At 56.4% G+C, this 25,338-nt stretch overlaps 7 protein-coding genes across 7 annotated transcripts; 3 read left to right on the top strand and 4 right to left on the bottom strand.

Moving 5' to 3' along the window:
* Positions 1 to 612: 612 nt before the first annotated feature.
* On the bottom strand, positions 613 to 1,663 carry KVR01_000426 (uncharacterized protein; the record flags this gene model as incomplete). The annotated part of the gene is made up of 2 exons (XM_044783149.1): positions 613 to 1,244; positions 1,336 to 1,663. The coding sequence occupies 2 exons, from the start codon at positions 1,661 to 1,663 to the stop codon at positions 613 to 615; spliced, it is 960 nt and encodes a 319-aa protein (XP_044650375.1).
* A 2,579-nt stretch (positions 1,664 to 4,242) lies between these two features.
* On the top strand, positions 4,243 to 5,774 carry KVR01_000064 (uncharacterized protein). The gene is made up of 2 exons (XM_044791787.1): positions 4,243 to 4,887; positions 5,065 to 5,774. Exons 1-2 carry the CDS (start codon positions 4,474 to 4,476, stop codon positions 5,584 to 5,586), a joined length of 936 nt encoding a protein of 311 aa, XP_044650013.1. The 5' UTR covers positions 4,243 to 4,473; the 3' UTR covers positions 5,587 to 5,774.
* A 304-nt stretch (positions 5,775 to 6,078) lies between these two features.
* Positions 6,079 to 8,349, top strand: KVR01_000502 (uncharacterized protein; the record flags this gene model as incomplete). Its single annotated transcript, XM_044790663.1, has 1 exon — positions 6,079 to 8,349. One exon carries the CDS (start codon positions 6,079 to 6,081, stop codon positions 8,347 to 8,349), a length of 2,271 nt encoding a protein of 756 aa, XP_044650451.1.
* Positions 8,350 to 8,838: 489 nt separating this feature from the next.
* Positions 8,839 to 10,013, bottom strand: KVR01_000195 (uncharacterized protein; the record flags this gene model as incomplete). Its single annotated transcript, XM_044793061.1, has 4 exons — positions 8,839 to 8,960; positions 9,049 to 9,170; positions 9,307 to 9,610; positions 9,830 to 10,013. The coding sequence occupies 4 exons, from the start codon at positions 10,011 to 10,013 to the stop codon at positions 8,839 to 8,841; spliced, it is 732 nt and encodes a 243-aa protein (XP_044650144.1).
* A 656-nt stretch (positions 10,014 to 10,669) lies between these two features.
* Positions 10,670 to 17,402, bottom strand: KVR01_000993 (uncharacterized protein). The gene is made up of 7 exons (XM_044789788.1): positions 16,449 to 17,402; positions 15,473 to 16,160; positions 14,348 to 15,313; positions 14,175 to 14,270; positions 12,709 to 13,917; positions 11,716 to 12,653; positions 10,670 to 11,635 (listed from the first exon to the last, which is right to left on the bottom strand). Exons 3-7 carry the CDS (start codon positions 14,461 to 14,463, stop codon positions 11,247 to 11,249), a joined length of 2,748 nt encoding a protein of 915 aa, XP_044650942.1. The 5' UTR covers positions 14,464 to 15,313; positions 15,473 to 16,160; positions 16,449 to 17,402; the 3' UTR covers positions 10,670 to 11,246.
* Positions 17,403 to 21,608: 4,206 nt separating this feature from the next.
* KVR01_000373 (uncharacterized protein) lies at positions 21,609 to 24,323 on the top strand (the record flags this gene model as incomplete). Its single annotated transcript, XM_044781853.1, has 6 exons — positions 21,609 to 21,765; positions 21,822 to 21,898; positions 21,961 to 22,333; positions 22,419 to 23,538; positions 23,622 to 24,004; positions 24,124 to 24,323. The coding sequence occupies 6 exons, from the start codon at positions 21,609 to 21,611 to the stop codon at positions 24,321 to 24,323; spliced, it is 2,310 nt and encodes a 769-aa protein (XP_044650322.1).
* A 409-nt stretch (positions 24,324 to 24,732) lies between these two features.
* KVR01_000409 (uncharacterized protein) lies at positions 24,733 to 25,303 on the bottom strand (the record flags this gene model as incomplete). Its single annotated transcript, XM_044787087.1, has 2 exons — positions 24,895 to 25,303; positions 24,733 to 24,811 (listed from the first exon to the last, which is right to left on the bottom strand). Exons 1-2 carry the CDS (start codon positions 25,296 to 25,298, stop codon positions 24,733 to 24,735), a joined length of 483 nt encoding a protein of 160 aa, XP_044650358.1. The 5' UTR covers positions 25,299 to 25,303.
* Between the last annotated feature and the right edge of the window lie 35 nt (positions 25,304 to 25,338).

The following is a 25,338-nucleotide window of genomic DNA, read 5'->3' as shown; positions in this document are numbered from 1 at the left end:
TCCTAGCTCCCGAGGGTCCTTACGCGCCGACAGAATGTTTCCGCAGCCTGCCGAAGCTTGAGGCCGGTGGACTCTTTATAATATATTAGAGGGGCATGGATATGTCCGGACCGCGCGACGGACGAGGTCTCGGTCACTACACACTGCGCAAAGGAAATACCCTTGCCACCCAACACCAGAATCTTCACGCCCGTCACCTGGCTCTCCATCGGAATCATGCGTCCAGCCGCCTAGGGGGCGGCCATGGCGCAGCGAAAACTGCTAGCATCGTCCAGGTACTATGGAATCAAGCCAGGCGATTCCCAGACCATTCTCCTCATCGAAGACAGAACCTTGGAAGCTTCCAAGTGACGACCCAGCAGTACTGTAGATGTCAACAAGCATCCACCACAATCTGGACGTCTTGGTGTTTCTTATTCACAACGATGGGTACACGATTGAGAGATATATACATGGTCGAATCAAGGATACAACGATATCTCTGCTTGGCGATATCTAGATGCCCTTCGCTTCTTCGGTGCAGGAGGTGACACTTACACTGCCATGGCAGAGGGTGAGGTGGATTTGTCGCGACGCAGAAGTGAATCTCACATGTTGCCTCAACAGAATGGATCATTCAAACCCGAAAGGTCCAAGCATCTCCCAAATCGCCTCCTCCGATTGCTTTTCAATCTTGTACTTACAAATGCCGTCTTCCTCTTCAATGGCATTATACCACCTTCTCAGGCCTTCCTGTTCACCTGGATGAAACAGCCTAGTATACTCCCAGTACTCAGGGTACCAGCCCGCAAACTCCCAGTCAATAATCCCAGTGATTTTACCATGCTTGACCCGGATGTTTTTCGGCGCAATATCGTTGTGTGTCAGCTTGAGCTCGTACGCCCCCTCTGGCCTTCCGTGGACCGCCATCACGCTGGGCTCATGTTCCCAATGCTCGATAGGCTCCCTGCGGCGTATGTAGGTATGAAAATCCGCTATCGTGGAGAACGGGCCAAATGGCCTCGAGGCGATGCGGGTGTCAAAGCCGGCGATGCCGCCTACCCCACCTACCGCCGGCGTCTTGTCGCCGGCGTCCTTTTCGAAGCGCCGAAGCTGCATGATGTACCCCGATAGCTCCTTGACGACCGCCTTGAGCTCCGCGTCACTCATCTTATCCATTACTTTCGACAGGTCATTGCCAGGAATCTTGGTCATGACAATATTGGCAAAACCTTCGTGCTTGGCATCGTGGTAAACTTCAAGGACTGCGTAGATTCGCATTCATTGTCAATAACGAGTAAGGAGCATGGACAAGGGAAGAGTATGTGTCTGTAAGTATAGTTGTGCTTGGCTTACTTTCTGGGACGGGTATTGACGTGTTCGCACGTACAAAGTTCAAGGCCGCGATCTCAGTGACGTGAACATCGAGCTTGGCGACTTTGTTAAAAGGTAGCACAACCACATGCTCGAGTCCGTGCCGGTGGGATCTGTTGAAAGGTATGCTGGCCTTGATGCGTAGTTGTAGCCATCTAGGGAGCGGCGATGGTCTCCAACCCGCCCGACACTGTGGCGACGTCGGCGACATAGGTTGGGTTTCCTCGGCCTTTTGTCTAGGCGACGATGACACATCAGCCGGTCCTGCCGCGATGGGGTCTTTGCTCGAGATTCCTGATGTTGAATTCATTATTAAATGGCTGTCCTGTGTCGGTTGGCTGAATCAAGTCAACTTGGTGTTCACTGGAGGGAGATCAACTTTATTAGTAAGTGCTTACCGCTGGTCAAAAGTTGGACTGCCGTTGTTGGTGCACGCGGCCCCCACGGCCGAATCATAGCCCGTCAGCCTGGCTACACCTTGGAACGCTCGGCGCTAGCATCACTACGTATCGCATCCAACTCAAGGTTGGCTTCGACTTCGCTCGGCCCACCTAATACAAGCAATCGAAACATGCGTTGGTGCACGCGTACACTAGTCTGACACGGAAGAAGGCCACTAACACCGGGGCAGTCCCGTGATAGTGTCATGTCGCTTGAAGTCTCGCCTTGTGTCTTTGCCCGTCGCGTTGCTCAAATGATGTCTTCGCCTCGAACTTTCAACATCTTCTCAGAACAAGTTTCCCTGCCCAGTGTGGGGAGCGATGCCTTCCAGCCTGTCTGTGCGGCACGAGGCTGAGCCACGTGCCCACGTACTGCAGTCTCTTTCCACTAATATTGGCACTGTATTTCTTTTTTTCTTTTTAAAAAAAAGCTCGGTATTGAGCGTTTACTACTGTATGAAGGCGCTATATATATTTAGTATGCATGGGGATTAAGAACGAAACCACCTAGTAAGGTATATGGAGTATTCTGGTTGTGCTTAAGGTGACTCGACGTTATATATAAAAGGGAATGAAAGACTGCAATGACTCAATGGTGGAGACAGAAAACCATCTGAGCTTTCAACATGGTCGGACACCTAAATAACTTCTTACCTTGCACAAATTTTTGCTCCACTGGAAACGCTGTCCTCACTCCTTGGGATAAAGATCCGTCTCGGAAACTTTGACTCCGAGCTAACGTGTCACAGTATGTTCCAAAGCGCCCGAGGCCCAGGTATGAAAGCCACATGATAGCAGTCTCAGCCTTGTACTGGTCAAGATAGGCGTTATATTTGATGACCTGGCGGAATGACTGACTGATGAAAGTTCTGTACCAGTCATTGCTGAACGAGGCTCGTAACTAGGTCAACGAAAGTCCACCCAGCCATCTTGAAGTCCCGTCAGTGTGGTTGTGGAATGCGTGTCCGAGGTCGATGCATGGAAGGCCGGACTATTCAAAGAAACAGCCCCCAACTCTTCTATAAACTTCGGTCCCGGCCACTACTTCGCATACAAACCTCAGACTCGCACTTTTGCCAGATCCAGACGACCTTTTAAATCCCATTTCATGAGCCGCACATGCTATAGCCGTGTCTGCTTCTGCCTTCAACTGCTCCTTCCGGTCAGCAAATATTCCCTTATCCGTCAGCAATCTTCAACGGGTGACGTGTCTGCTAGCAATACGCTCTGCCAGTCTGGCCAAGAGGCCAGAATCACCAATCTAAATTGGTCACTTTCTAGCAGCACACAAGACCCGTCCCATCACTCAATCTAGGCACCTCTAAAGTGCACCGTTATATGAGGTTACTTTTAGACCGCGCAATTGATCATCGGGCTGTGTACAAGTAGATTTTTCACGAGTGTAACACGTGAGGCTCGGGACAGCGCACAGAGTCAGCATGAATGCAACCACGTGCCTGGTCAGCCCCTCTGTGACATACTGCCAGCCCAGACGGCTCTGACTGTGGGCGGTGTGGAGGAGCCTATTTAGTAAGAGCAGTTCTAGCTTATTAGTAGTAGTGCCATCTATGCCTTACTGGTATAACAAGGCTGAGGTCACGTGCAAATTGCCCACCGCATCTTTATTACCATTCCAACGTTGGTTATCGGCATTGTGCCTCAGAACATGGTTAAAACATGCCGAGTCTTTGAGAGTTCACCATTATTTAAAGGTGCCGTATATAGCTCCGGGCTTATGTGGTTTCGCTTCTATTCCGTATACATCTAAGGATATATACCTAGGTATGGTGCCTTTATATGGTGGTAAGCACTCAAGACCTAGCGCTTGGAAAGAATATTATGTTGATAATAATAGTTATAATACGATAGGTGCTTGTGGCCTCAGCCTTGCGACGCACAGACAAGGCTAAGGGGCACCGTCTTGACGACGGCGTTGACTAGAACGCCGCGAAGGAGTCGCTCCGGGCTTATATGGGATAGAAACGGAACCGGAGGCACAAAGGAACCTGCCGATTAACACTGCGTCTGATCATATGAGGGAGCCTGGCATGTCTGTCGGATCCGCAGCTACATCATTTCCCAGTATTTATCAAGGTTCCAAGCCATCCTGCTATAAGATAATCGGCTACCTATGCATATAAGGATAAACTTCCACAGGCTAAATCAGCCTTCTACAGGACTATTTATAGTTAGACAAGTTTACCAAACTATAATGTCATATAGATAAGTCAATATTGAAATATTATAGTTTAGAGATAATCAAATGATTCCGAAATCATGATTCTACTTTATGTTGATGGAGCCCTTGTTTATATTGAAATGAAGCTCGAGGGCTGAGACAGGGGTCTTACAGCTAACCCCAACCCTAGTGTGAACTTTTTCTCGAACCCCTGCAAGTTTGACCTCGAGTCTTTGAGGCTCAACGGTTAGCTTCAACAGCAATAACGGACGACGCGATACTCAACAGGCTGGCCATTCATCACACGTATTTCTGCAGGGATAACCTCTCACTGCATCAAGGACACTGGAACTACCTGACTTGACACCATTTCAACCATTTCGACCTTGGAAGACAGTGTGGCGTTGGGACTAGTGACCTCATCGGTTTCACTTTTCACATCCAACATTTGAACCCACCTCCGATGATAACCAGCGCTCCCTCGCCCGAAGCACAGCCAGGATGCCGGTCAAGCCACCGGTGAGATGGACGTCCCGCTCACTAACGGTGATGTTCCTCCCGGAGATGTTCCGCAAAGCCAGGAACTTCGCCGAGGCGATCGGCCCCATAAAGGAGAAGGTGCCCGTGGACGCGGACCTGAACCACTACTTCATCAAGAGGAAGCAGGAGAAGATGACAAAGGCGATATGCAGGGAGTACAAGCTGAACGTTGAGAAGCCCCCTGAGACCCCGAAGGGGTACATATGGAGCGTCGCCACCGGCGAGTGGGTTGCGCCACACCGTCTCAAGCTCGACACCTTCTTCCCGTTTGCCCTCGGGCCCATGGTGGCGTTTGCGGTCTCGGCTCGCATCTCCTTCCGGGAACATTACAATGGGTTGTTGCTGCCACCGTCGATCTGGGCGGCTTACAACAATGTAAGCATCTCATATGAAGCTGCGGGTGGCGTCGGAGCTCTTGCGCCGTCAAGGCCTTGCGGACATCTAAGCGGTCTTTCTGAACCCGTAGCCAGCCTTGCAGGCCTCTATAATCCCTGGAATCGTATCCGTATTGTGTGAGAGAAGAAGGATAGAAGCTAATCGTGTCCGTTGCAGTGGAAGCTCGCCATCGCCCCTCAGAAGGAGCACCTCTACGAGAAGACACCCAAGGCCTACCAGTTCAGGGTCCTGGACAAGGGGCCAGAGATCCTCAAGCCGGTGTACCCAGACTCGCAGCTGAAAGTAGAGGACCTCGACCGGAAGCCGCTCCAGCTGAGGAGCACGAGGAGCGCCACCACGCCGAACCCCCACTCCCTCTACTTCCAGAGCTGCTGCGCCGTGTGGAAGCTGACGCACCTGGAGCAGCCGGACCGGAGCCCCGAGGAGTTCTGGGAGCGGTTCCAGTACAAGATGGACGGCCTGTGGGGCACCCTGGGGGACCGGAAACGGGTCCTGGACATATTCAAGCCCCCGGAGCTGCTGACGGCGCAGGAGAACGATGAGAGAGCGGCGGAGGCGGCAGCGGTGATTGCGTCTCCGCCGGAGGAGCCACCCCTCGAGGATGAGCCATCCTTCGAGGATGTTCTAGACAAAGCTTCTGCTCATACGGACATCACTAGCAAGAAAGCCATATTTTAATGATATTGACCACCAAGGTAATGCTGTCGCCGGCCTTTCCTCCGTATACCGGATGACTCTTGTGCCAGGCATAGTTGTCATCTATTGAAACCCTGTAAAAGATTTTAGCATCACATGCGATTAGTTTCCGGCCCTTCAATTACTTGTTAGCTTCTCCCTTAGACTCATTTTATGAACCAGTGATTGGGCGAGCTGTGACGGATTGAGAGGCCAGCATACGCGCTTGTGAGATCGCGGAGGGGCCACTCAACAAAATTATCCAGATAGACTACATACCTACCTAGGTACATAGGTAGGTATTTACCAAGAACGTGCTATAAATTTGAGCATTCCCCCTCTCTGAATGCATTCATGTTCTTCAACTTGTCATCTCACTCCTTTCATACCGGGTGAAACCGCATAAAATCATCACACGGTCCTTACAATTACTCACCAAGAGCTATTTCACTGCCTCGGGTAGCTACTTAGGTACCCCCATCAACAACAGCTGCCATGGACGACCTTCAGAGTCCAATGGGCACGCAACCACAACCCATGATCCTCCGTGGTGGATCGGCAATGCCTACTAGACAACGTTTCGAACGAGCCCGCCCCTTTCCACCCCAACTACACCAACCACGCCAACGATTTCTACGCCAACGACATGTACACCAACCACAACAACTACAACCACAACACCTACAACTACAACAACTACAACAACTACAACAACTACAACAACTACAACAACTACAACAACTACAACAACTACAACAACTACAACAACTACAACAACTACAACAACAACAACAACAACAACAACAACAACAACAACCACAACCAAAGCCCCAACAATCCCGCACCAACCCCCTCCTCCACTTGCCCGACTGCCCCATCGCCGCCGTCGCCCGCAACACCTGCAACCACGCAGACAAAGTCAACAACAACAACAACAACAACAACAGCAACTACAGCAACAACAACAACAAAAAAGACTGCGGTACCTGCCAGGCCTTCGCACACGAGGAGGCCATCCGCAAAGGGTACCTGGCGCCCCTGTGTATCTGCGGGGAGCACAACCGGTTGCCGAGGATGGACACGCCGGCGGGGCGGCACAGGCTGAACGAGACGATCAAGCAGAGCGGCGCCGCGGAGCTGGCGGCGCTGTCGTGGGCGCGGGGCACCATCGCCGCGGTGGCCGAGATGATCGACTCGAACCTGGAGCGCATCCTGCAGGCGCGCGGCGGGGCGGGGAAGCCGCCGCAGGCCATCACCCGAGACGACAGGGTGGTCCTCACGGGCGCCGCGCAGCTCATGCGCCGCGTCATGCCGGGCATCATCACCGACAGCGGCGACTTGGACTTCTCCCTAGACGGGGGGAAGACGGTCGTCGCCGTGCCGGGACACCGCCGGCGGGAGCATCCTCCTCCTTGGGCGGCGGCGGCGGCCGACGACGACGACTATGTCCGGAAGTCGAGGAAGGCCCTTGAGGACCTTGTGGGGTTCACCGGCCGCGTCAACAGAGACCTCCAAAAGATCACCATGGAGCAGGCGGGCAATGGGAACCCGTTCTATGACGGGGCGGGCAATCTGAACCAGTTCAATGGCGGGGCGGGCATTTGGAAACCGTTCGATTACGAGGACCTATGGATGAGGGGCCCGGGCATGTGGACGGACTTCCCCAGGGCGGACCTGCAGGAGCTCAATTGCAATGAGGCCCACGACGTGATCCAGTCGCAGGAGCCGCTCCCAAACCCGTACTGGCAGCAGCACAATTGGTCCCCGGACACGCACTTGTCCCCGTTCCCGCCGAATTGGACCCAGCCCGGCCCGAGTCGGTCCCCAGCGGGCCCGGCGTGCGGACAGGTGAGCCCGCTCGTCGTGAACGGCTCCGTGCCGTATCCCAATCCCGCGGCAGCAACGCCAGCAGCAGCAACAACAGCAGCAGCAACAACAGCAAGCGTGCGGCCGCCCACAGGCTTGGGCCTGCCGCTCCGGCCCAAGGACACAGCGCCGCCGCCGCAGCCCGGCACGACGGCCCAGCAACAGGCGAACACGAGCGCAGCCCCGCCTCCCGAGACGCCTCAGCGGGTGATGCCGCAGGTGGCTCAGCAGGCACAGGTGGCTGCTCATCAGGCACAGCAGCAACAGGAGGAACAGGGGCAAAAGATGCTACAGGCCCTCCACGCGGTGCGGCCTGTCCAGCTGCGGGCTTTCCCAGCCGGCACCCAACCTCACGATTTCACCCAAGGAGTGGTACCCGCAGACGTCCAGGAGCGCCCACGGCAACAAGACACCGCAGCCACGCAGCCACAGGCGCCCAGCAGCCACGCAAACAAAAGAACGCACCCCGCCGCCGATGGCAACCCCGGGCCCTCAGTCCGTCCAACAATCCTCCCGCCCCGTTTGAACTTGCTGCCCGCGGAGGAGGGAGCCGAGGCCCCGGCGCAGCAGCCGGCGGCGGCGGCGCCCGTAGACGCCCCCGAGGCCAACGACGACGCGATGGACTGCACTCACCCTGCCGAAGACGAGCAGCAGCAGCCCTCACGCGAGTGCGAGGCGCAGCCTCCCGCCGGTGGTGCCCAGCGAGGAGCCCCGCCGCCCGAGTCCCATAGCATCGACGTGGATGAGTTGATGGCTCCCCAGTTTGACTTTGACCACCCCAAAGTACACCAAACCCCTCCGGGATCGGTGTCGCCCTCTTGGTCGACCTCGCCCGGGATGGGGTCTGAGTCTGAGTGGACGAGTGTCCACATGGAGGAGGACGATGAGGGTTCCTATTGATGACTGGACCCCGTATGATAATGAGTAATGATGTGGTGTTGGCGTTCTGAGGCGGGTGTACGAATCTTTGGAAGCATGCTGACAGTTATTTGATGATACCCGCTTCGAGACGATTGATGTTTTAGCATTGTTCAGTAAACCTCACAGACAAGTTTTGGTTATTCACCCGCAGAACGTACCTAGGTAGGCACATAATCACTAATTCCACTATCAAAAAACACTTCCTCCTCTCTGCCCATGTAGGTGCTAACACTTTTGTTGAAGCACTCTCAGTTGCTCATACATACAGCGGGGAAGCATGTTGAAGCCGAGAAACCCTGAACCTTTGGTTCGTCGGCACGTCGATACAACTTTTCGGCGCGGCCAAGAGCTGGAACGAGTGACAGCATCTCGTGGTTTTGTGTCGCATGATGCCGTGTGTGGCGGAATCCCGTCGTGTGGTGTCCCGGGGCATCGTGGGGGGAGACAGTACATCGTTGTATCGGCCACCTAGCACCGCACGCCAACCCTACGGTCCTCTCTCAGCTCCTGACTCCGCGGTCGACAGTCCACCACAAACGGAGGCGGGATCTTGAGGCCCTCAGCAGCAAGGTACTTGGCATCACGGTTCCCTAAAGCCACGAAAGTAAGTCAGACAAAAGCGCAAGAAAGCTCCAAGGCAGTGGGTCAGTCAGTCAATAGACGAGTTGCAAGACTTACACTCAGCTGGCACCAACCAGAAGAGGATCTCAACACCCCACTGGTGCATGATAACATCAAGCAGGGCAAGAACCACCTCCCAGAGGTCCCAATCACGGATCCTCGACTCCCCACAGCCGAGCCTTCACACACCAGCGTCAGCAAAAAAACACCTCTGTGAACAATAAGCAAACAAAGAACAAAAAGCACAGAGAGAGCAAGTAAAACAACAACAACAGGAAGACGGAAAGGTAAGGAAAGACAAAGGAAAATACTCACCACCCCCTCCTAACCCACCCCCCAATCCGCTCAGTACAACCCAGCGCGACATACTCCGAGTCGGTCTTGACAATGACCCTCCCCACCGCCCCCCCACACGGCACGAGCCCCTTCTCCAGCATCCGCACGACCGTCCGCAGCGCGGCCACCGCGCCCGCCAGCGCCCCGCGCTGCAGCGACAGGAACGCCCCCGGCGGGGCGACGAGCGCCGTCCCGCTGTCGTTGAGCGGGTTCGACGGGCCCAGGAACACGGCGTAGCTCGCCCGCGGGCCGGGGTAGACGAACATCTCGTGCCTGTAGGAGCCTGCGGGCGGGGCGGGGGGGTGTTGCTGTTAGCTTTGTTGAGGTGTGGGATCCTGCCTGCCTGCCTCCCTGGGTTGGGTGGTTGGGTTGAGGGGATGGATGTCTTTGTGTTGTTGGGTCGTGCCTGCCTGACCAGGCAGAGCAGGCAGACAGACAGACGCCATGGGTGTGTTGTGTAGGTGTGTGGGTGGGTGTGTGGGTGGAAGAGTGCCTTACTTACCCGCAGTCGCGATGATCAAAGAGTCTCCCCGGTAAAAGGGCGTCGCGGTGCCAGTCAGCGGGTCCGCCAGCGCCTCGAAGACGAAGCCATCGCGCGACCGCTCCACCTGGTAGTGGTTTGTGCGACGGCCTGTTGGGTCCGTGATGGGGTCGTAGGTTAGGACTGGATGGTACAGGGTTGCCATTTCTGACTGTTGGGGACGAGGATAGATGATGCTGGGTACCTAGGTAGACAAAGGAAGGGAAGGGGATGGAAGAAGGGAATGTAAGAAAGTTGGTTTGCTGGTAAGTGGTTGGAATTCTTGGGATCTGGCCCTCCTGCGCAGGCAGGCAGGTGGGCAGTGTCGGTGGTGGGTGGTGAGTAGGTGGTGAAGCTGGGGTCGAAGGAAGGAAGGAAGGCGCGGTCTTTCAGAGTTCCTGGGAAAGTGGTACGGGCGTGGATGTACTGGATTGGACTGGGCGACTTGGTTGATGCACTGCCTGTGTCTTGTAGCTTCAGACATCGATAGATCACCCCTTTAGAGATTTATTTATCGTAGCTTGACCTCCTTCTTCTCAACCTACTCCACAAACTGTAGTGGGCGAATGTCCTTGGAAGAGCCTCCCACGACACAAACCTCTTGCAGGTCGCTTTCTAGAATGTCTTCCTTCCTACCACATCACGCTTTAGGTTGTATCTAGGCTCCTAGATTTGCAAGCCACTCATCTGCTACACCGGCCTTTGTGACCTTACCAGTTGATGTGATAACCGTTGTTTAATCAATCGAGGCATGCATATCAAGTCCACCCTGCTTGCCTAGGGAAGTAATTCAAAGACATCACACTCAACAGCTATCAATTCTGAACGCATAACAGCATTATCATTAAGCATTTCTCTCACTGCCCTTTTTCGTCGCACATGGCTTAAGGAGAGCCAAAAACCAGTCACGAGCTACCTTCCTACAGTCTACAAAACCGAGCAACACCAGACTCGCAACAAACACTTCTGAAAATAATCAGCTTCCAAGAGCCCGCTCCGGTCCGTTTAACGCCAGACACCGTCGTATATGTGAACAACTCAATAACGCTGGTGGCCGGTTGGCCGGTGCCCTTCGCTCCCGGCCCATCACTTCCAACCCTTGCTTCCAGCAGCTGGTCAGCCGCACCTGGGCACGCACCACACTCCACGCAGGCTTCTTGTGAGGAATATTCTGAAGAGAATACATGACTCTGGGAGTCTCCTCAGCAGGGCCGCCGACTGGCCCACATACTGGGGTATCGTTCCTGTGTAGTCTAAATACCAATACAGTGAGGGGCCAGTCTCCCTGGCTTAACCAGAGTGTGGTCGAGTGTTAGTCTCAAACCGAATACTGGTATGGTAACCCAATGTTTGTCGCACAGAATTGCCAATGGACCCCGAGATTCTCAGCTGACAACATCTACTCCAGGATAGAGCCAGAAGACATGCGCCCGAGTGAAGGCTGATCCCTCGGCTTGTCCAGGATGTTCGAGTAGACCTCCAGGCCGTGCCCCATCGTCTTGACCAGCTCAAATATGTGCTCGCCCTTGAAGGTCTTGGCCCAGATACGGAGGACAGCCGACGCAAGCTGGCGCAGCTTTTGCGAGTCGTTGAGCGAGCTGTCCATCCTCGATGGCTGCTGGGCGGCAAGGCTAGGGTCAATGGGCACGGCGTACTCCGTCTCGTCTACTATTGTCCGGATCGACGCCAGTATGGACTTCTCTTCAGCGGTCTGTATCTCGGTAGGGCTCATCTGCGCCATGGTCATCAACCATTTGGCAAGGAGGACTGCGCATTCTAGATTGCACACTACAATGGTGACTGTCAGTACTTGTCCATGCCCTCAACTTCGGAAACATCCCGGCAGCATGGGGACAACGGCTACTTACGGGAATGCTGCATGCTCCATTCCAGCGACTTGGTCCGGGCAATGTAGTTGATGCCGGCCTTGACAAGCATCGAGAGTGCGTGCACGGCTTGCAGTATTGCCTTGTTCAGGCGTGGGCCCCGCGGCAACAAGGGCAGCTGGTTGAAGATGTTTGCTGCTGCGTAGGGCTCACGACTCTCGAGCGCCCTAGCGGGGACGAGGTCGGTATGCAGGCGGATATGCGCCAGTCGGGAGAGGGCGGTCGCATCAAACGACACTGGTCCACCCGGGAAGTTCTCGCTGCCCATCTGCTGGGCTGACTGGGTGATCCTCATACGGTGCTCCTCAAATCCCAGCTGCCAGACTCGCAGTGCCTGCGTGACCTCCTCCACATCCTCCGCCTTGAGGCCCCGGTGGATGTCAAAGGGAGACATGTTGGCAAAGGAGGTCTGCTTGAGCAGGTAGATATGCTGGATCAAGGCATGTATCAAGACGTAGTTGCCAAGCGATGTCAGGTCGTTCAACGGTCCCTGAGACGGTCGGTGCAGCAGCCTCGACAACGCATCCTGCAGGGAGAGCTCCATGTACTGGACAGACTGCCGGGCCTCTCGCCACGCCCATGCGCTCTCTGCCCTCCAAAGGCGGGCAGGGCCCGGAAGAAACAAGTTCATCTCCGAGGTGAACAAGACAGGCGGGCTGTTGTAAGCCACACTGCAAAGGTTGAAGTAGCAGTAGGCTATCAACTTGGTCCTGTTGCTTCCCTCATTTCGGACCCACGTCTCCCAGTCGGCAACCTGCGTCTGATTGGAGTTGAGCCCTTCATCACGTATCAGCAGGGCGAGCTGGCTTTGCAGGGACAGGGCATCCTGCAGAATAGCTTTGGCTCCCCAGAGACCGACAGAGAAGAGTAAGAGAAGAGCTTGTATCGTCTCGAGCCGAGACTGAGGATTGTTTGGAGAACTGTAGATGTCAGTAGGCGCAACAGTGTTTTGATACTCCACGGTGGTGCACTTACTATGGCTCACGATGGGTCTCCTGCGTCATGGGTCGGTCTGAATGGACCGAATTGAAAGAGTGACGGAAACCAGAGCTAGGCGATGCTCGTGTCGAATGTGGGCTGTAGGCTGCTGGGGTTGGCAGCAGGGTGTGGACCTCGTGACTGTGACGTCTCCGAATCTGCTCAAGGGCGACAGCCTTGGCAGCGTACCAGAGAGCATGGCCACGATGGCTCTCAAATCGGTATTGTGCGCCGACTGAAGCGATTGCCAACAGGAGCTCGGGGGCGATCTCACTCGGGTTGAGGGTCGGTATGTGAAGGAAAGGGAGGTGCTCTTGGAAACCGCTAATGTAGCCCTCAAGATATCGAGTCAAGGTATGCCGGGAAGGGAAGACGAAGTCGTTTGGAAGCACGCTCGAGAACTCGTCCAGGCGGCTCTTGATGACGCTGTGGTCGTTGCTCGAAATCCGCCAGAGTGGCGCTCTCATGGCCTCATCCTGCAGCCTACCCGTCCCGTCTGTGGATGCTTCAGGGGCCAGGGAGGGGAACCTCGACGGGAAAGACGAGGTTCCTGGTCTCCAGCCGCCAAAGGACTGCTCCGTATCCACTCCAGCTGGCAGGAAGTGTGACTGCGTGGCAAAGTCATCCATGAAGATGTCATAGCCCTCGCCTTCGAAGGTTGGTTGGGGATTAGAAGTGACAGGGAAGGCCGCGGAAGTGACGGGGAAGGCTGCTGATGTTATCGGAAAGGGCGCAGAGGAGACGGAGTACGGGGCCGTAGTGACGGGGAAGGGCGTCGAATAGACGACTGGGTCCTGCTCTCTGTTTCGGTCACCATAGGCCGGGATGCTGTCAACGCGCCCGAGGGGGGTCTGCTGCTGGCTCATATCTGGGAGCATGTTCTGCATCGACGACACGTCGCCGGCGGAAGCAAGATGTGTCGCGGCATCGGACAGCAGGTCGAGATTACAAGCTGCTGCGGGCCTCGGGGCGATGCGCGAGTCGGGCGGCAGGCTCGACACGACGGCAGACATGGCGGCGTCCGGGGCGAAATGGGACTGGGTGGGCGTCTGTTGCATACCGAGCATCTCGGTGTCGGCGTGACTCTTGGTCGGGCTCGACTGGGTGTTGGCCGCCGACGACTTGCGGCGCTGTGTGCTGACGCCGTTGGTGTCTTTGCTGCCATCGCTGAGATGCACGAGCTTCTCATGGCGGACGAGAAGGTCTCTGATGTCCATGTAAGCATAACCCGGAGACGGGATGGGATACAGAGTAGGATGATAAGACGCGCGATACGGTTGTGGAGCCGAGCACGGGATGGGGTTCCAATATATGGCGACGTGCAATTGGGGTAAAGTCAATGGAGTACAGAGCTCAAGAGCGACTAGGCCGAGAGGTGGTGGACAAGGGCCGGGTCGAGTTGCGTGCCCAAATGGAGGTAGGGACGATAAATGAGATGAGATAGGACGAGAAATGTAGCTCACCTTCTGCCGAAACTCTTGCCGCAGCTATCCCAATTGCATGAAAAGGGTTTCTCCTTGGTGTGCGTTCTCTCATGTCTCTGGACGTGCTCCACGCGCCTATATCAAGACACAACCCCGCGTCAGCCGGTGCCGTCGCCGCCGCGGGAGGTGGTGGTAACATGTCAGCAACTTACCTGAACCACTTGTTGCAGTACTTGCACGGCAGCGTCTTTGGCTTCTGCTGCTTCATGTCACCATTCTCGTCGTGACGAGGAGGGCTGGGTCCCTCTACGGACTGGATGGAAAGCATCCTTGGGCAGCAAGCGTGGGCTAATGCCACGACGATTGGGGTATCGGAACTGGTGGGATGTCTGTGGGACAAAGTGAGGCTTGCGGGTGCCAGGTGTGGGGGACAGGACCGGGGACGACGGAGTATGTGTGCTGGGTGTACAAAGCTTGACGGGCTGATATGCGTTAAGCGGACGAACTGAGCGCGTACCGTCCCGGCTGCCGAGGAAACCCAAAATTCAAGGTGAGGAAACGGGGTGGGCTTGGCAGGTTGGGCCTTGTGCGCGGAAGGCGGCGCCCGCAGGTTGGTGTCCTTGACGTGTTTCGTAGGTGGCACTGATGGAAGAGTCTCTTACCCCAAGCAGCAGAGCAGTGACATCCGGGGCGACACTGGGCTCGAGGGGCGCGGCCAGAACAAGGTCGTACTCCCGGGCAGGCGGCAAGTACCAGGTACAGCAGACTCAGACCCGTCAACTCGGAAGGCCGTGGACCGCAGATGGGGGCCGTGGCCAGTGAGACAGTACAGCGTTGAGCGAGGCCGGACAGGAGGCCCAGAGGGTGGGACGGGAAAGCTCGTGTGAGCTGTGGGGGGCGGCTGAGTAGGAGAGAGCCCTGTGGCGCACAGATACGTTGGCGTCGGGCGCGAGATCTGGAGGGCCAGGTGATCCAATTGGCTCGGAATGTCGATGACAGGCGAGCGGGTGCCAAGGCGGAGGTGCGAAGGCGGTCGAGCAATTTGGGTCGCTATGCCGACGAACAGACTTGAGATGAAATGGGATGTCGTCGAGCCCCGGAGCTTAAGGTGAGGGGGGGATGGGGGTGGATGACGGCAGGCCGGGCAGGGTACCTAGGCAGGGAGCTGCTATGGTAATCTGTGTGCATATTAGCAATTAGTATGTAAAGCGGCCACAGACGTCGACTAGGGTGCAGATGTATATGGGCAAGTGTGTAGATGTGTGCTGTGTGCGTGTGAGTTTGCATGAGGGAGCGTGCGCGCGCGTGGCAGAGTACAAGGGGCACTAGAGCAGTACAAAATGCGTGCAATGCCCGGGGTATGATGAGTATGGAAGCTTGGGCCGATGTGGGAATTCTCCGAGGCGTGGGGGAGCTTGCTGGTAAAGCTGGCTGGAAGCTGGTCAGGGTAGGTAAATAGCGGCGACACGGCAACATGGGGGTCAGCCTCGGAGGGGATTCCCCAGGACGGGACGAAGAGGGGGGGGTGGATGGGCAGCGGAGGAGCGGGGAAGCCTGGCGATGATGGGCAAGGCGTGGCTCGGTAGTGGACAGCCTGCCCAGACTCGTGACATTGGGCGGAGGGGCGTGATGTCGTGACTGGCGACAGGGACCGGATGGAGAGGAGGTGATGTCGCCCTGAATTCAGAGGCAAAAGACGGGATGGAATTTGGAGTAGACAGCAGACAGACATTCGACATTCGACATTCGACAGTCGACAGTCGACAGTCGGGCGGCGAGGGCGGAAAAGCAAGTCAAACCCAGGGCAGACCAAAGCAAATCGACTCGGGGAATCACACCAAGGGGACGGGATCGCGACGGAGGCAGGCTGAGATTGGGCAGGCTGACAGGTTGGGCACCTACTTTTGCAAGACGATGGCAGGGCAGGCAGGGTAGACAGGGCACAGGACACCTGGTTGGGGAAGTTCTGAAACCAAAGTCAAGCCTTGTTTTGTGAGCCGATCGTCAGGAAGGCTGGCTAGGAAACTGCGGAAATGTCAATCGAGGACTGTGGAGGACGGGCGAGACCAGGCTGGGGGGGACGGCGCGGCAGCCGTGGCAGGGCATGGCATGGGCATGGCATTGCGTGGGAGGGCAAACAAGGACGAGGAGGCAAGCAAGGAGGCAGGCGATGCAAGGCCTATCTATGATCTGCCATCACAGCATGGCACAGCAAAGCATAGCAGAGCATGGCAAAGCATGGCAAGGCATGGCAAGGCAAGGGAAACAGGGCAAACGGACACGGGCAGGACGATGACAAGGACGCGTACGTACCCTCTTGCGCTGCGTGTGCATGTACTCGGTAGACAGATCTACGCGGTGCGATCTGGATATGCTTGCTGTCTTGTCCAGCTTCTCCAAGCCGATGCTGATCCTGATGAGATCAGATCTGATGTGGCCCTGATCAACTCCGCAGCGATGTACAGTACTGTACTGTATTGTTTTGTACCGTGTCGTGTCTGGCGTGCGGCACTGCACTGCACTGTCTGTTGCGTGGCTGCTCAATTGGAGAGAGGCAGGCCCCCTTCAATGGCGTTCGTCTTGGATGTGGGGAGGGGGGGAGGAGGAGGCGCGGAGGAAGAGAAGTTGATGACTTAAGGCGGATGGAAACGCGGGGTTTGGGGGACACGAGGAGGGTAGCTGGGCGGGCGGGAATGCTGAGGAGTCGCGTGTCGAAATCTGGCCCCGCGACAGAGGAGGGAAAGGGTGACAAAGGGGACCAAGTAAATCAGTCGATCCGAGCGCAAGCAGACAAACTATGAGAACCGTGGACAGACAGACAGACAGTCAGTTAGTCAGTCAGTCAGTCACACCCGTCATTCACTCCACCTAGTCGGTAGTAATAAAGAAGGTTGGCAGATCGGTGAATGGCCCGTCCCTCATCGACAAACGGCCGCGGAACAAACGGGGGCAAGCTCGGGTGGTACGGGTCACTGCACTGCTATTGCTGCTCGTGCTGGTACGGATACACTGGAGCTGATGCGCTGTTGCACGTCTGCAGGCTGGGTTGTGGAGACAGACGGGCGCGCCTGGTCTGGCTGGTCTGCTGCGGTGCTCCACAAAACTGCAGCTTGGGTTATGTTCAGGTGTGGGCGCAGAATGCGGAGGCGGGGGCGATCAAACGGGTGTGAGTGGGCACCTTGAGGCGGGCAGCGGGTAGCGGGCAGCAGGCGAGGTGAGGAGAAAGCGAGAGGGGAGGGGAGGGGAGGAGGAGGTGGGAGGAGAAACTTGGTTCGAGTTGGGGTTTTTGCGGAGGAGCCACGAGCGACAAAGAGAAAGGGAAGGAAAAAAAATAAAGGGCGGGCATCAGCACCGAGCGGGCAGAGGAGGGAAATGGCTTGTGTAACGTCGTGTTTTTGACCTTGCTGCTTGCCCTGCTCTGGTCTGCTGCCCAGCTACCATGGCAGGCCCTGCATCGGGCTCTCTGCTACAGAAAGAGGTGGTAGCCGTCCCCATTTGGTATTCCATTGGTAGGATGTAAGCGTGGATCTTAACATTGGGATTAACAGCTAGTCACGGCAAGTCACAGCGAGACGGGTCAAGGTTTGCGACAGACGGGGCCGGCTGTTCTGGCTGTCCGTATCGCGCCTGGTCTGCATCAATCTTACCCTCACTACTAACTAGTAGCTTCTTGTTCGGTCTTTAAAAAAAAGGTCATTACTGTACATTACATGACATGTCTGTCCATCTCCATTTCTTTTGCACTTTTCTCTGCTAAATTTGCAGTCTGCAGGTGGTCATGTCTGGAGTAGATTGCAAATGCGTCTGAACCTCCCCCGCATTGGAGACACGCTGACAGGCCAGGGCGGCCAGGGAACAGCTGCTCTGGACCCCAGCCAGCCCAGCCTAGGATTCCAGGGGTAGCAAAAGCAAAAGAGGCCAAAAGGCGGGGGCTCGTCGGCAATGCTCTGGGCCGGAGCTCCCTCTGGCTTGCTGCCGACCTTGGACTAGCCCCGAGCAGGGCCCCACCCAATGGCGGCCGCCGTAACTCGCAATTTTCTATGTCAGCAGGTCATCATGACGACTTGTCGCGTGTGCAATCAACGCTGCCGGCCTGGTTCCGTCAACCTGGGCTGGGGCCTGAGGCACTGACTCTGGTTCCTGGAATAACAACACACAAACTTTTCGCCTGCAGTCCGTTGGTCGAGTCGATGGTGGGGATTTGCAGCCAAAGGCAGAGGGGGGGAAATACTGCAAGGGGAAATCGGGTTGGAGAAGCTGACGGGAGCTGGGCCGGTTCCAACAAAATCCGGGGAATCTGGGGAAGGGGCCAAGGGAGCTTCTGCCCCCCTGCCTGGTGTGTGTGTGTGGAGGTGGAGATGGGAAAATGGAGATGGGGGGATGGAGGTGAGAAAATGGAGTCTCCCGTGCCCCGTCACGGCCGCAACTTGCAATGCACTCTCATCATAAGCATGTGGAGAAATCAAGTCGTGTCATTGCTGCATCGGTCGGTCAGTGCAAACCCAACAAGCCAACTAACCTCCCAACCTCCAACCTCCAACCCCCAACCTCCTTCGTGTTGTGTCGGTCGAGATGTTGTTGTTGTGCTGTTGCTGCTGCGTTGCATCTCCATCAAGTTGCATCAGTCAGCCCAGCCAGCCAGCCAGCCAGCCAGCCTTACCCAACCCAGCAGATGAACCCGTCGAACCGCCACCTTGGCGCAGCACTGCTTCCCGGAGCACCACCCACCGCCGTTTCCCAACATCGGCTGGTCGGATGCGTCCGTGGGGACAGTGGCTGTATTTTCGTACACATGTACTCGGCTCGCTCCACTATCGCTGCATCTCGGCCGAATGAGATTTGTGCACGAATGACAGTCGAGAGAAATATCACTTGCCGCACACGCACACACACACACGCTGGGCACGCTGCATCATCAAGAATATGCATGCTTATGCTTAATCCTCACCCGTCCGATAACTGGGATGCGTCTCCCACGGAAATCGGCGCATCATCACGTCTTCCAAAGTTCGTCCGATGACCCTAGGGACATGGCGACAGCCACAAGCAAACCAGTATGCAGTGTATAAGACAGCAGAAACAACAAACCAACCTGGGGCCAGACCTCGGCTGTTGCTTTTGTTTCGATTTTCGGCGCTGAGCGTTTCCCGCCGGCAGCCCGCAGCCTTTCGCAATCTGAATCTGCATGGACATAATGCTGTTTGATGTTTTGAAGCCAGTTTGCCATTGCGCGTTTCTCCGTGCCGCAGGACCAGGACGAACCGCCAATGCGTGCGTATGGACGGTATGGCGAAGGAGGCTTAAGGTTTGACGCGCCCGTCAGCTTCAACGTCGCCGCCACTCTTGCGTGCCCCGTGCCATCATCAGCCTGCCCTGGCGCTAGGTGCTTGACTGACTCTGAACCGATCGCCATCCGCCCGCTCGTCATCGCGCCCGAAACCGCGCCCGAGCCCGAGGCTGTTGCTCGCAGCAGCTCCATCTTATATCCGAATCGTATTTCCAAGGTTCGCTGACGAAACACCATGCCCAAGCAGCGCGCTGCATCACGATGCGCACGGATCATACGCAGCCGAGGTTGGAGAATTATGGAAAATTAAGCTTGTGGCTGCACCGTCCACCAGCCACTTGTTCGAGAGCCACCTTCACAGGTCTTGGGTGGCTTCACCTTGGAAATTCCGGCCCAGGCACATGATGTACCATTCTAGGGCGTCTCCTGCCAACCAACATGAAGCTGGTCACACGGCAGCCGCTACAACTGCAGGCCCTTTTTCAGCCTTCCTGGGTGGCTTACTGCAAGTCTCACGACATGATGGAAAGTGGAAACCCAAGCTTCCCAAGCTTTCCCCGGGCCTTCCATTATCCTCAAGTCCCCGGGTTACATCGCGGTCTGAGAGGTGTGCACCGTGAGGCATGTGGCCGGCAGCGCCCAGCAGGCCCACCCCGCAATTTGAGCATGCGGAGCCGTCCACTGATCAGATCCCCTGTGCAGATCTCGCCCAGGACGTTGGCCAGTGTCAAATTCGCCTTGTCCTACAATGAGGCCACTCACTTGTGTCTATCTGGGACGTCTCTAATGTCTTGTGATCCGATACACTCGCCCTGCAGACCACACCGCATGACATGCGCCGCTGCTTCCAAGCATCCTTTTTGGGTGGCCGCGTCTTACTAACGGGGAAATGATTCAAGACCAGCAGTGAGCCGCCTGTCCGCGGCCCGGTACCCGATCTCACTGGCGCACTTTGACCCACGGCTGGTGTTTGATATTCTCAGGCTGGGCCAGTCTCGACATCCACCTTCTTCTTATGGCAGAAGCGTGGCCGTCTATGTACGGAGTCTATTTTCCTCTCGAATAAGGCCGACATCGTCCCGGCCCCATCAGCGCTGGGGCCCGGCTCTCGAGCTCCGTGCCAGGGTCCAGCAGTTGAACCAATGTAACCCCCAGAGGACCTCACCCAGGTGTGCAATTTCCCTTACGCCAATCCCGGCGCCGAGAGGAAGCCATCATCGCCGGGACTTGTGCCTGGGCGGCCCAGATGATCGCCTAATTGGGCAAAAGTCGAACCAAGCAGCCGGCCGGCCAAGCTCATTTGGTCCACTTGCCTGGGTCGACCGCGGCGGGCGCTTGAGACTAGAGCCATCTAAGGCCCTCCCCGTCATCACATTCCCCAGCATGGGGCTTGATCCTACATTCTTAGCCATTTGAGACAACGAATCAACGAGTCTGTTCCCCAGCCCACTCGGCTCACTGCCGCGTCCTCGGCTACTGCCAGGCGGCCAGCAGGCACATGGCTACGCGGTACATTGCAGACCTCTGACGACAGTGTCGTCCTCACCTGCTCCCCTCAGTGGATGTGAGAGGCGAGTCAGCGCCTGCTTCTGGGGTTGATACCAAAGCTGATGATAGTTCAAGGCATTGCCGTTGACCATGTGCCCATGATCCATCCATCCACTCCTGAGGTCCCGTGAAGGAGTGATTTGGGGCCCGTGGACATATCCAGCGTATCAAGTGGCACGCCTACCCAGCTGGCGAAGCAACCTCATTTCTCATGGCTTTCTTCCCCACAAGACAAGAGGCGGCTCGAGGCAGGCCTGACAGGCATGACATTTGCGCTTCGGCCCTTCGGCCAAATTTCATTCGCCTGAGCCCCTGGCCCGCACGCGCAGCCTAGAAGGGGGGTGGTGTGTTGCTACCAAGGGATGCCACGATGTCTTAGGCATGCCAGCCTTTCCCCTGCCTTTCGGGTATCTTGTTGCAGAATCCAAGTGAGAGGGCCGCAGCGGTGTGAATGCCAGGTACATCTGGTCGACTGTCGTGCCACTTCTTGACCTGACGCACCACGGATGCACCTATATACTGCTTGCCCGTGCCGTGTTAAGATGGGTGTTCGTCCCAACCCTCTCCAGCATCCAGTCCTTGCGCGGGTTGACATCCGTGTTTCTCACCTTTAATCCCATTATAGGTCAAAGTTGACCATGCGTTCCTTCAACACTTTGTTTCTGGCCCTTGCCAGCCTTGTGCTGGCCGTGCAGGCCGCGTACTGGATGGAACAGATCCCCCACCAGGGTCTTGCTCCGTACGCAGGTAACGGCTACACGGTGTTTAGGAATGTAAAGGACTACGGCGCTCGAGGTATGCTAAGGTTCAAAGGGCTTTCTGTGGTCAACGATGCTGACGGCGAGGATCAGGTGACGGTGTTACAGACGACACTGCTGCCATCAATGCTGCCATCACTGCTGGTGGCAACCGTTGTGGGAGGAATTGTGTATGTATCATCTCAGTCACAATGCCAACAGGCATTCAACAGTCCCGGCTAATCCTCATCAGGCTTCTGCTACCACCACTCCGGCCGTGGTATACTTACCAGCGGGCACATATCTCATCTCTTCTTCCATCATCCCATACTACTTTACTATGCTCATTGGAGATGCCACAAGCCCTCCGACCCTGAAGGCCACCGCCAACTTTGCAGGATTTGGTCTGATTGATGGCAACCCCTACTGGACGGAGAACCTGAATTGGGTTTCCGTAAACAACTTTTACCGCCAGATTCGCAATCTTGTCATCGACACGACAAACGTGGCCCCCGGGACAGCATGTACCGGTATCCACTGGCCGACTTCACAGGCCACAAGCCTGCAAAATGTCAAGTTCAACATGCCCACTGCCGCCGGTGTCGTGCACGTTGGTCTGTTCATCGGTATGTTTAGTATTGGCACACTCGGCCTTCACGGGCTGGAAAACCACCCTCTTGTTTACCGCCGCTGACCAGCTGTGTTGACCAGAGTCTGGGAGTGGTGGGTTCTTGTCTGACCTGACCTTCAATGGTGGTGCGACGGGTGCCTCCATCGGTAACCAGCAGTACACCATGCGTAACTTGGTATTCAACAACTGTGTCACGGCCATCATCATGCTGTGGGACTGGGACTGGACCTTCCAGGGTCTGAGCATTAACAACTGTGGAACTGGTATTGACATGTCCGCTAGTGGCGGCTCTGGCCAGCAGGTGGGCTCCATCATTGTGATTGACAGCACCTTCACCAATGTCCAGGTCGGCGTAGTCACGGCTTATACGACTGGTGGGACCCCCGACGCCGCTGGCAGTCTGATCTTAGAGAATGTCGCCCTTTCCAACGTCCCCGTCGCGGTCAGGTCAGGCGGAGCCACCGTCCTAGCCGGCACTACAGGAACAACGACAGTCGCAGCATGGGGCCAGGGACACAGCTACACATTGAACTCGGGTAAGGTTGACTTCCAAGGGATCATCACTCCCAACTCTCGACCGGCGGCACTCGTGGGATCCGGCAACAGGTACTACACCCAGGCTAAGCCACAGTACGAGTCGCTCAGCGCCAGTAGCTTTGTCAGTGTCCGTAGCACTGGCGCGGTTGGCAACGGCGCGACCGACGACACCGCCGCCCTGCAGCGGGCCATCGACACGGCCGTCGCGTCCGGAAAGGTGGTCTACATCGACTACGGCCTGTACCTGATCACCAGCACCCTCCGGATCCCGCCCGGATCCAAGATCGTCGGCGAGACGTGGCCCGTGATCATGGCGACGGGCAGCTACTTCGGCAACATCAATGCGCCGCAGGTTGCCGTGCAGATCGGGACGAGCGGCCAGAGCGGCTCGGTTGCCCTGAGCGACTTCGTCGTGGCCAGCAAGGGCCCGGCCCCCGGCGCCACGCTGATCGAGTACAACCTGGCCAGCCCCGCGGGGCAGCCCAGCGGTCTCTGGGACGTCCACGTGCGCGTCGGCGGCTTCACGGGCTCGGACCTGCAGGTTGCGCAGTGCGAGAAGACGCCTGGGTCTTCGAACATCAACAACGCTTGCATTGGTGCTTATATGAGCATGCATGCCACCAAGGGTAGTGGTGGGTTGTATATGGAGAATGTGTGGCTTTGGTTAGTACCATTCATCATTAAAACTATCGGCACGCTACTTCGGTGTGCCCAGAGAACGAAACTAACAGATGTCGCCTCACAAGGGTCGCCGACCACGATATCGACGACACAGTGGACAACACGCAGACCAACATCTACGCCGGCCGCGGCCTGCTGATCGAGTCGACCGCGGGCCCCGTATGGCTCGTCGGTACCGCCGTGGAGCACCACACGCTGTACAACTACCAGCTGTCAGGCACCAAGAACGTCTACGCGTCACAGCTGCAGACCGAGACGCCCTACTTCCAGCCACACCCGAACTCGCTGTCACCCTTTGCACCCAACTCAGCGCTCGGTGACCCGACGTTTGACTGCACGGGCGTCAGTGGCAACTGTGCCATGTCGTGGGGCCTGCGGATCGTGGGGTCTTCTGATGTTTTCCTGTACGGGGCTAATCATTATTCTTTCTTCAATGATTACTCGACGAGTGAGTGCCTTCTCCCTCCACCTTTCTTCTGCCCCTCCGTTATGCGGCGGAAGTACTTTGACAACTGCATGATGGGTGAACAAGATGGTAATGTGTACGCTAACATTATGTAATTGCAGCCTGCTCGACCTTCGCAGCCGGCCAGACGTGCCAGGCCAAGATCGTTGGCCTCCAGGGAGCCAACAGCAACATCAACATCTTCAACCTCAACACGATCGGGTCGATCAGCATGCTGGATAACTCCGGGACGACGGTGGCGCGGTTCTCGGATAATGTAAATGTCTATCCTAGTACCATTGCCATGTTCAGGCTTGGCTAGATAAAGTATAGGAATTTTTGTCTGTCTTGGTAACATATATATGGTGTGATGAGGCGGAACCGATCGTTCACAAGTCGTGATGGCGGGGGTTGGTGGGACTGGGTTGTATGAATAAGTAGCCTGGCACGGCTAAACTGTCGAGACAAGACAAGTACTTTATTCTTTTCGGGGGACAATCTGTGTGTGTATATATTCATATACTTCTATCTGCAGAACGTTGAAAGGCATGTTCTAAACATGACACATGTACGAGGATCCTGGTAGATGATCGACTTCTCATGCTGGACATCCAAACATCCATCTCAAAAATATATACAGTTGTAATGATACAACGTATGCTGGCAGCCTTTTCCTCGTGCGAGAATCTTGCCGCGGCACACGGAGTCGGTTGAGCTCAAGTGCTGCTCGCTTATGGGCCGAGGTTCAGGGCCGGGTCCTGGGTGCAGAAGGTCTTGTCGTCCTTCTCGGTGACGCGGCACTGGGTGAATCTGTGACGGGAAGGAAAGAGGCTTTGGTCAGCAAGGGAAACAAAAAAAAACAACACACACAGATAGAGAGAGATAAAACTCACGGGGACGGGTTGGGGTTAGAAAGGTAGCAGTCGCCAGGGGTGGCGACGACCTTTTCGGTGCACTTGTCGGTGATGTAGCCGTAGAAGGTGAGGCCCTTGCCGGAGCCCTCGGTGACGGTGTGCTTGACGAGGTGGGTGGTCTCGGATGGCCCGGGGATGTCGGCGCTGCGCTCGCACGAGGCCGGGAACTCGTCCGAGGCGACGTACTCGTAACTGCCCTGGGCGATCTCGAGCAGGGCGTGGGCGGTGGCCTGCATGCCGATCTGGGCGCCCGAGGGGCAGGTGTAGCCGAAGTCGCTGATCCAGGTCAGGCCCTGGCACCCGCCGACGCCGTTGCAGAGCTTCTGGTCCCAGGCCATGGCGGCGGCGGGGAGGAGGGTGAGGAGGGCTGCGGTGGCGTGCATTTTTGCTGGTTGGGGGGTGAGTTGGGTAAGTGAGTGTGTT

Source organism: Diaporthe batatas (genome assembly GCF_019321695.1).
Source record: "Diaporthe batatas strain CRI 302-4 chromosome Unknown Contig00001, whole genome shotgun sequence".
In the NCBI taxonomy this organism is placed as follows: Eukaryota; Fungi; Ascomycota; class Sordariomycetes; order Diaporthales; family Diaporthaceae; genus Diaporthe; species Diaporthe batatas.
Note: the sequence above shows the minus strand (reverse complement) of the source record. Positions and strands in the feature narration are given on the sequence as shown.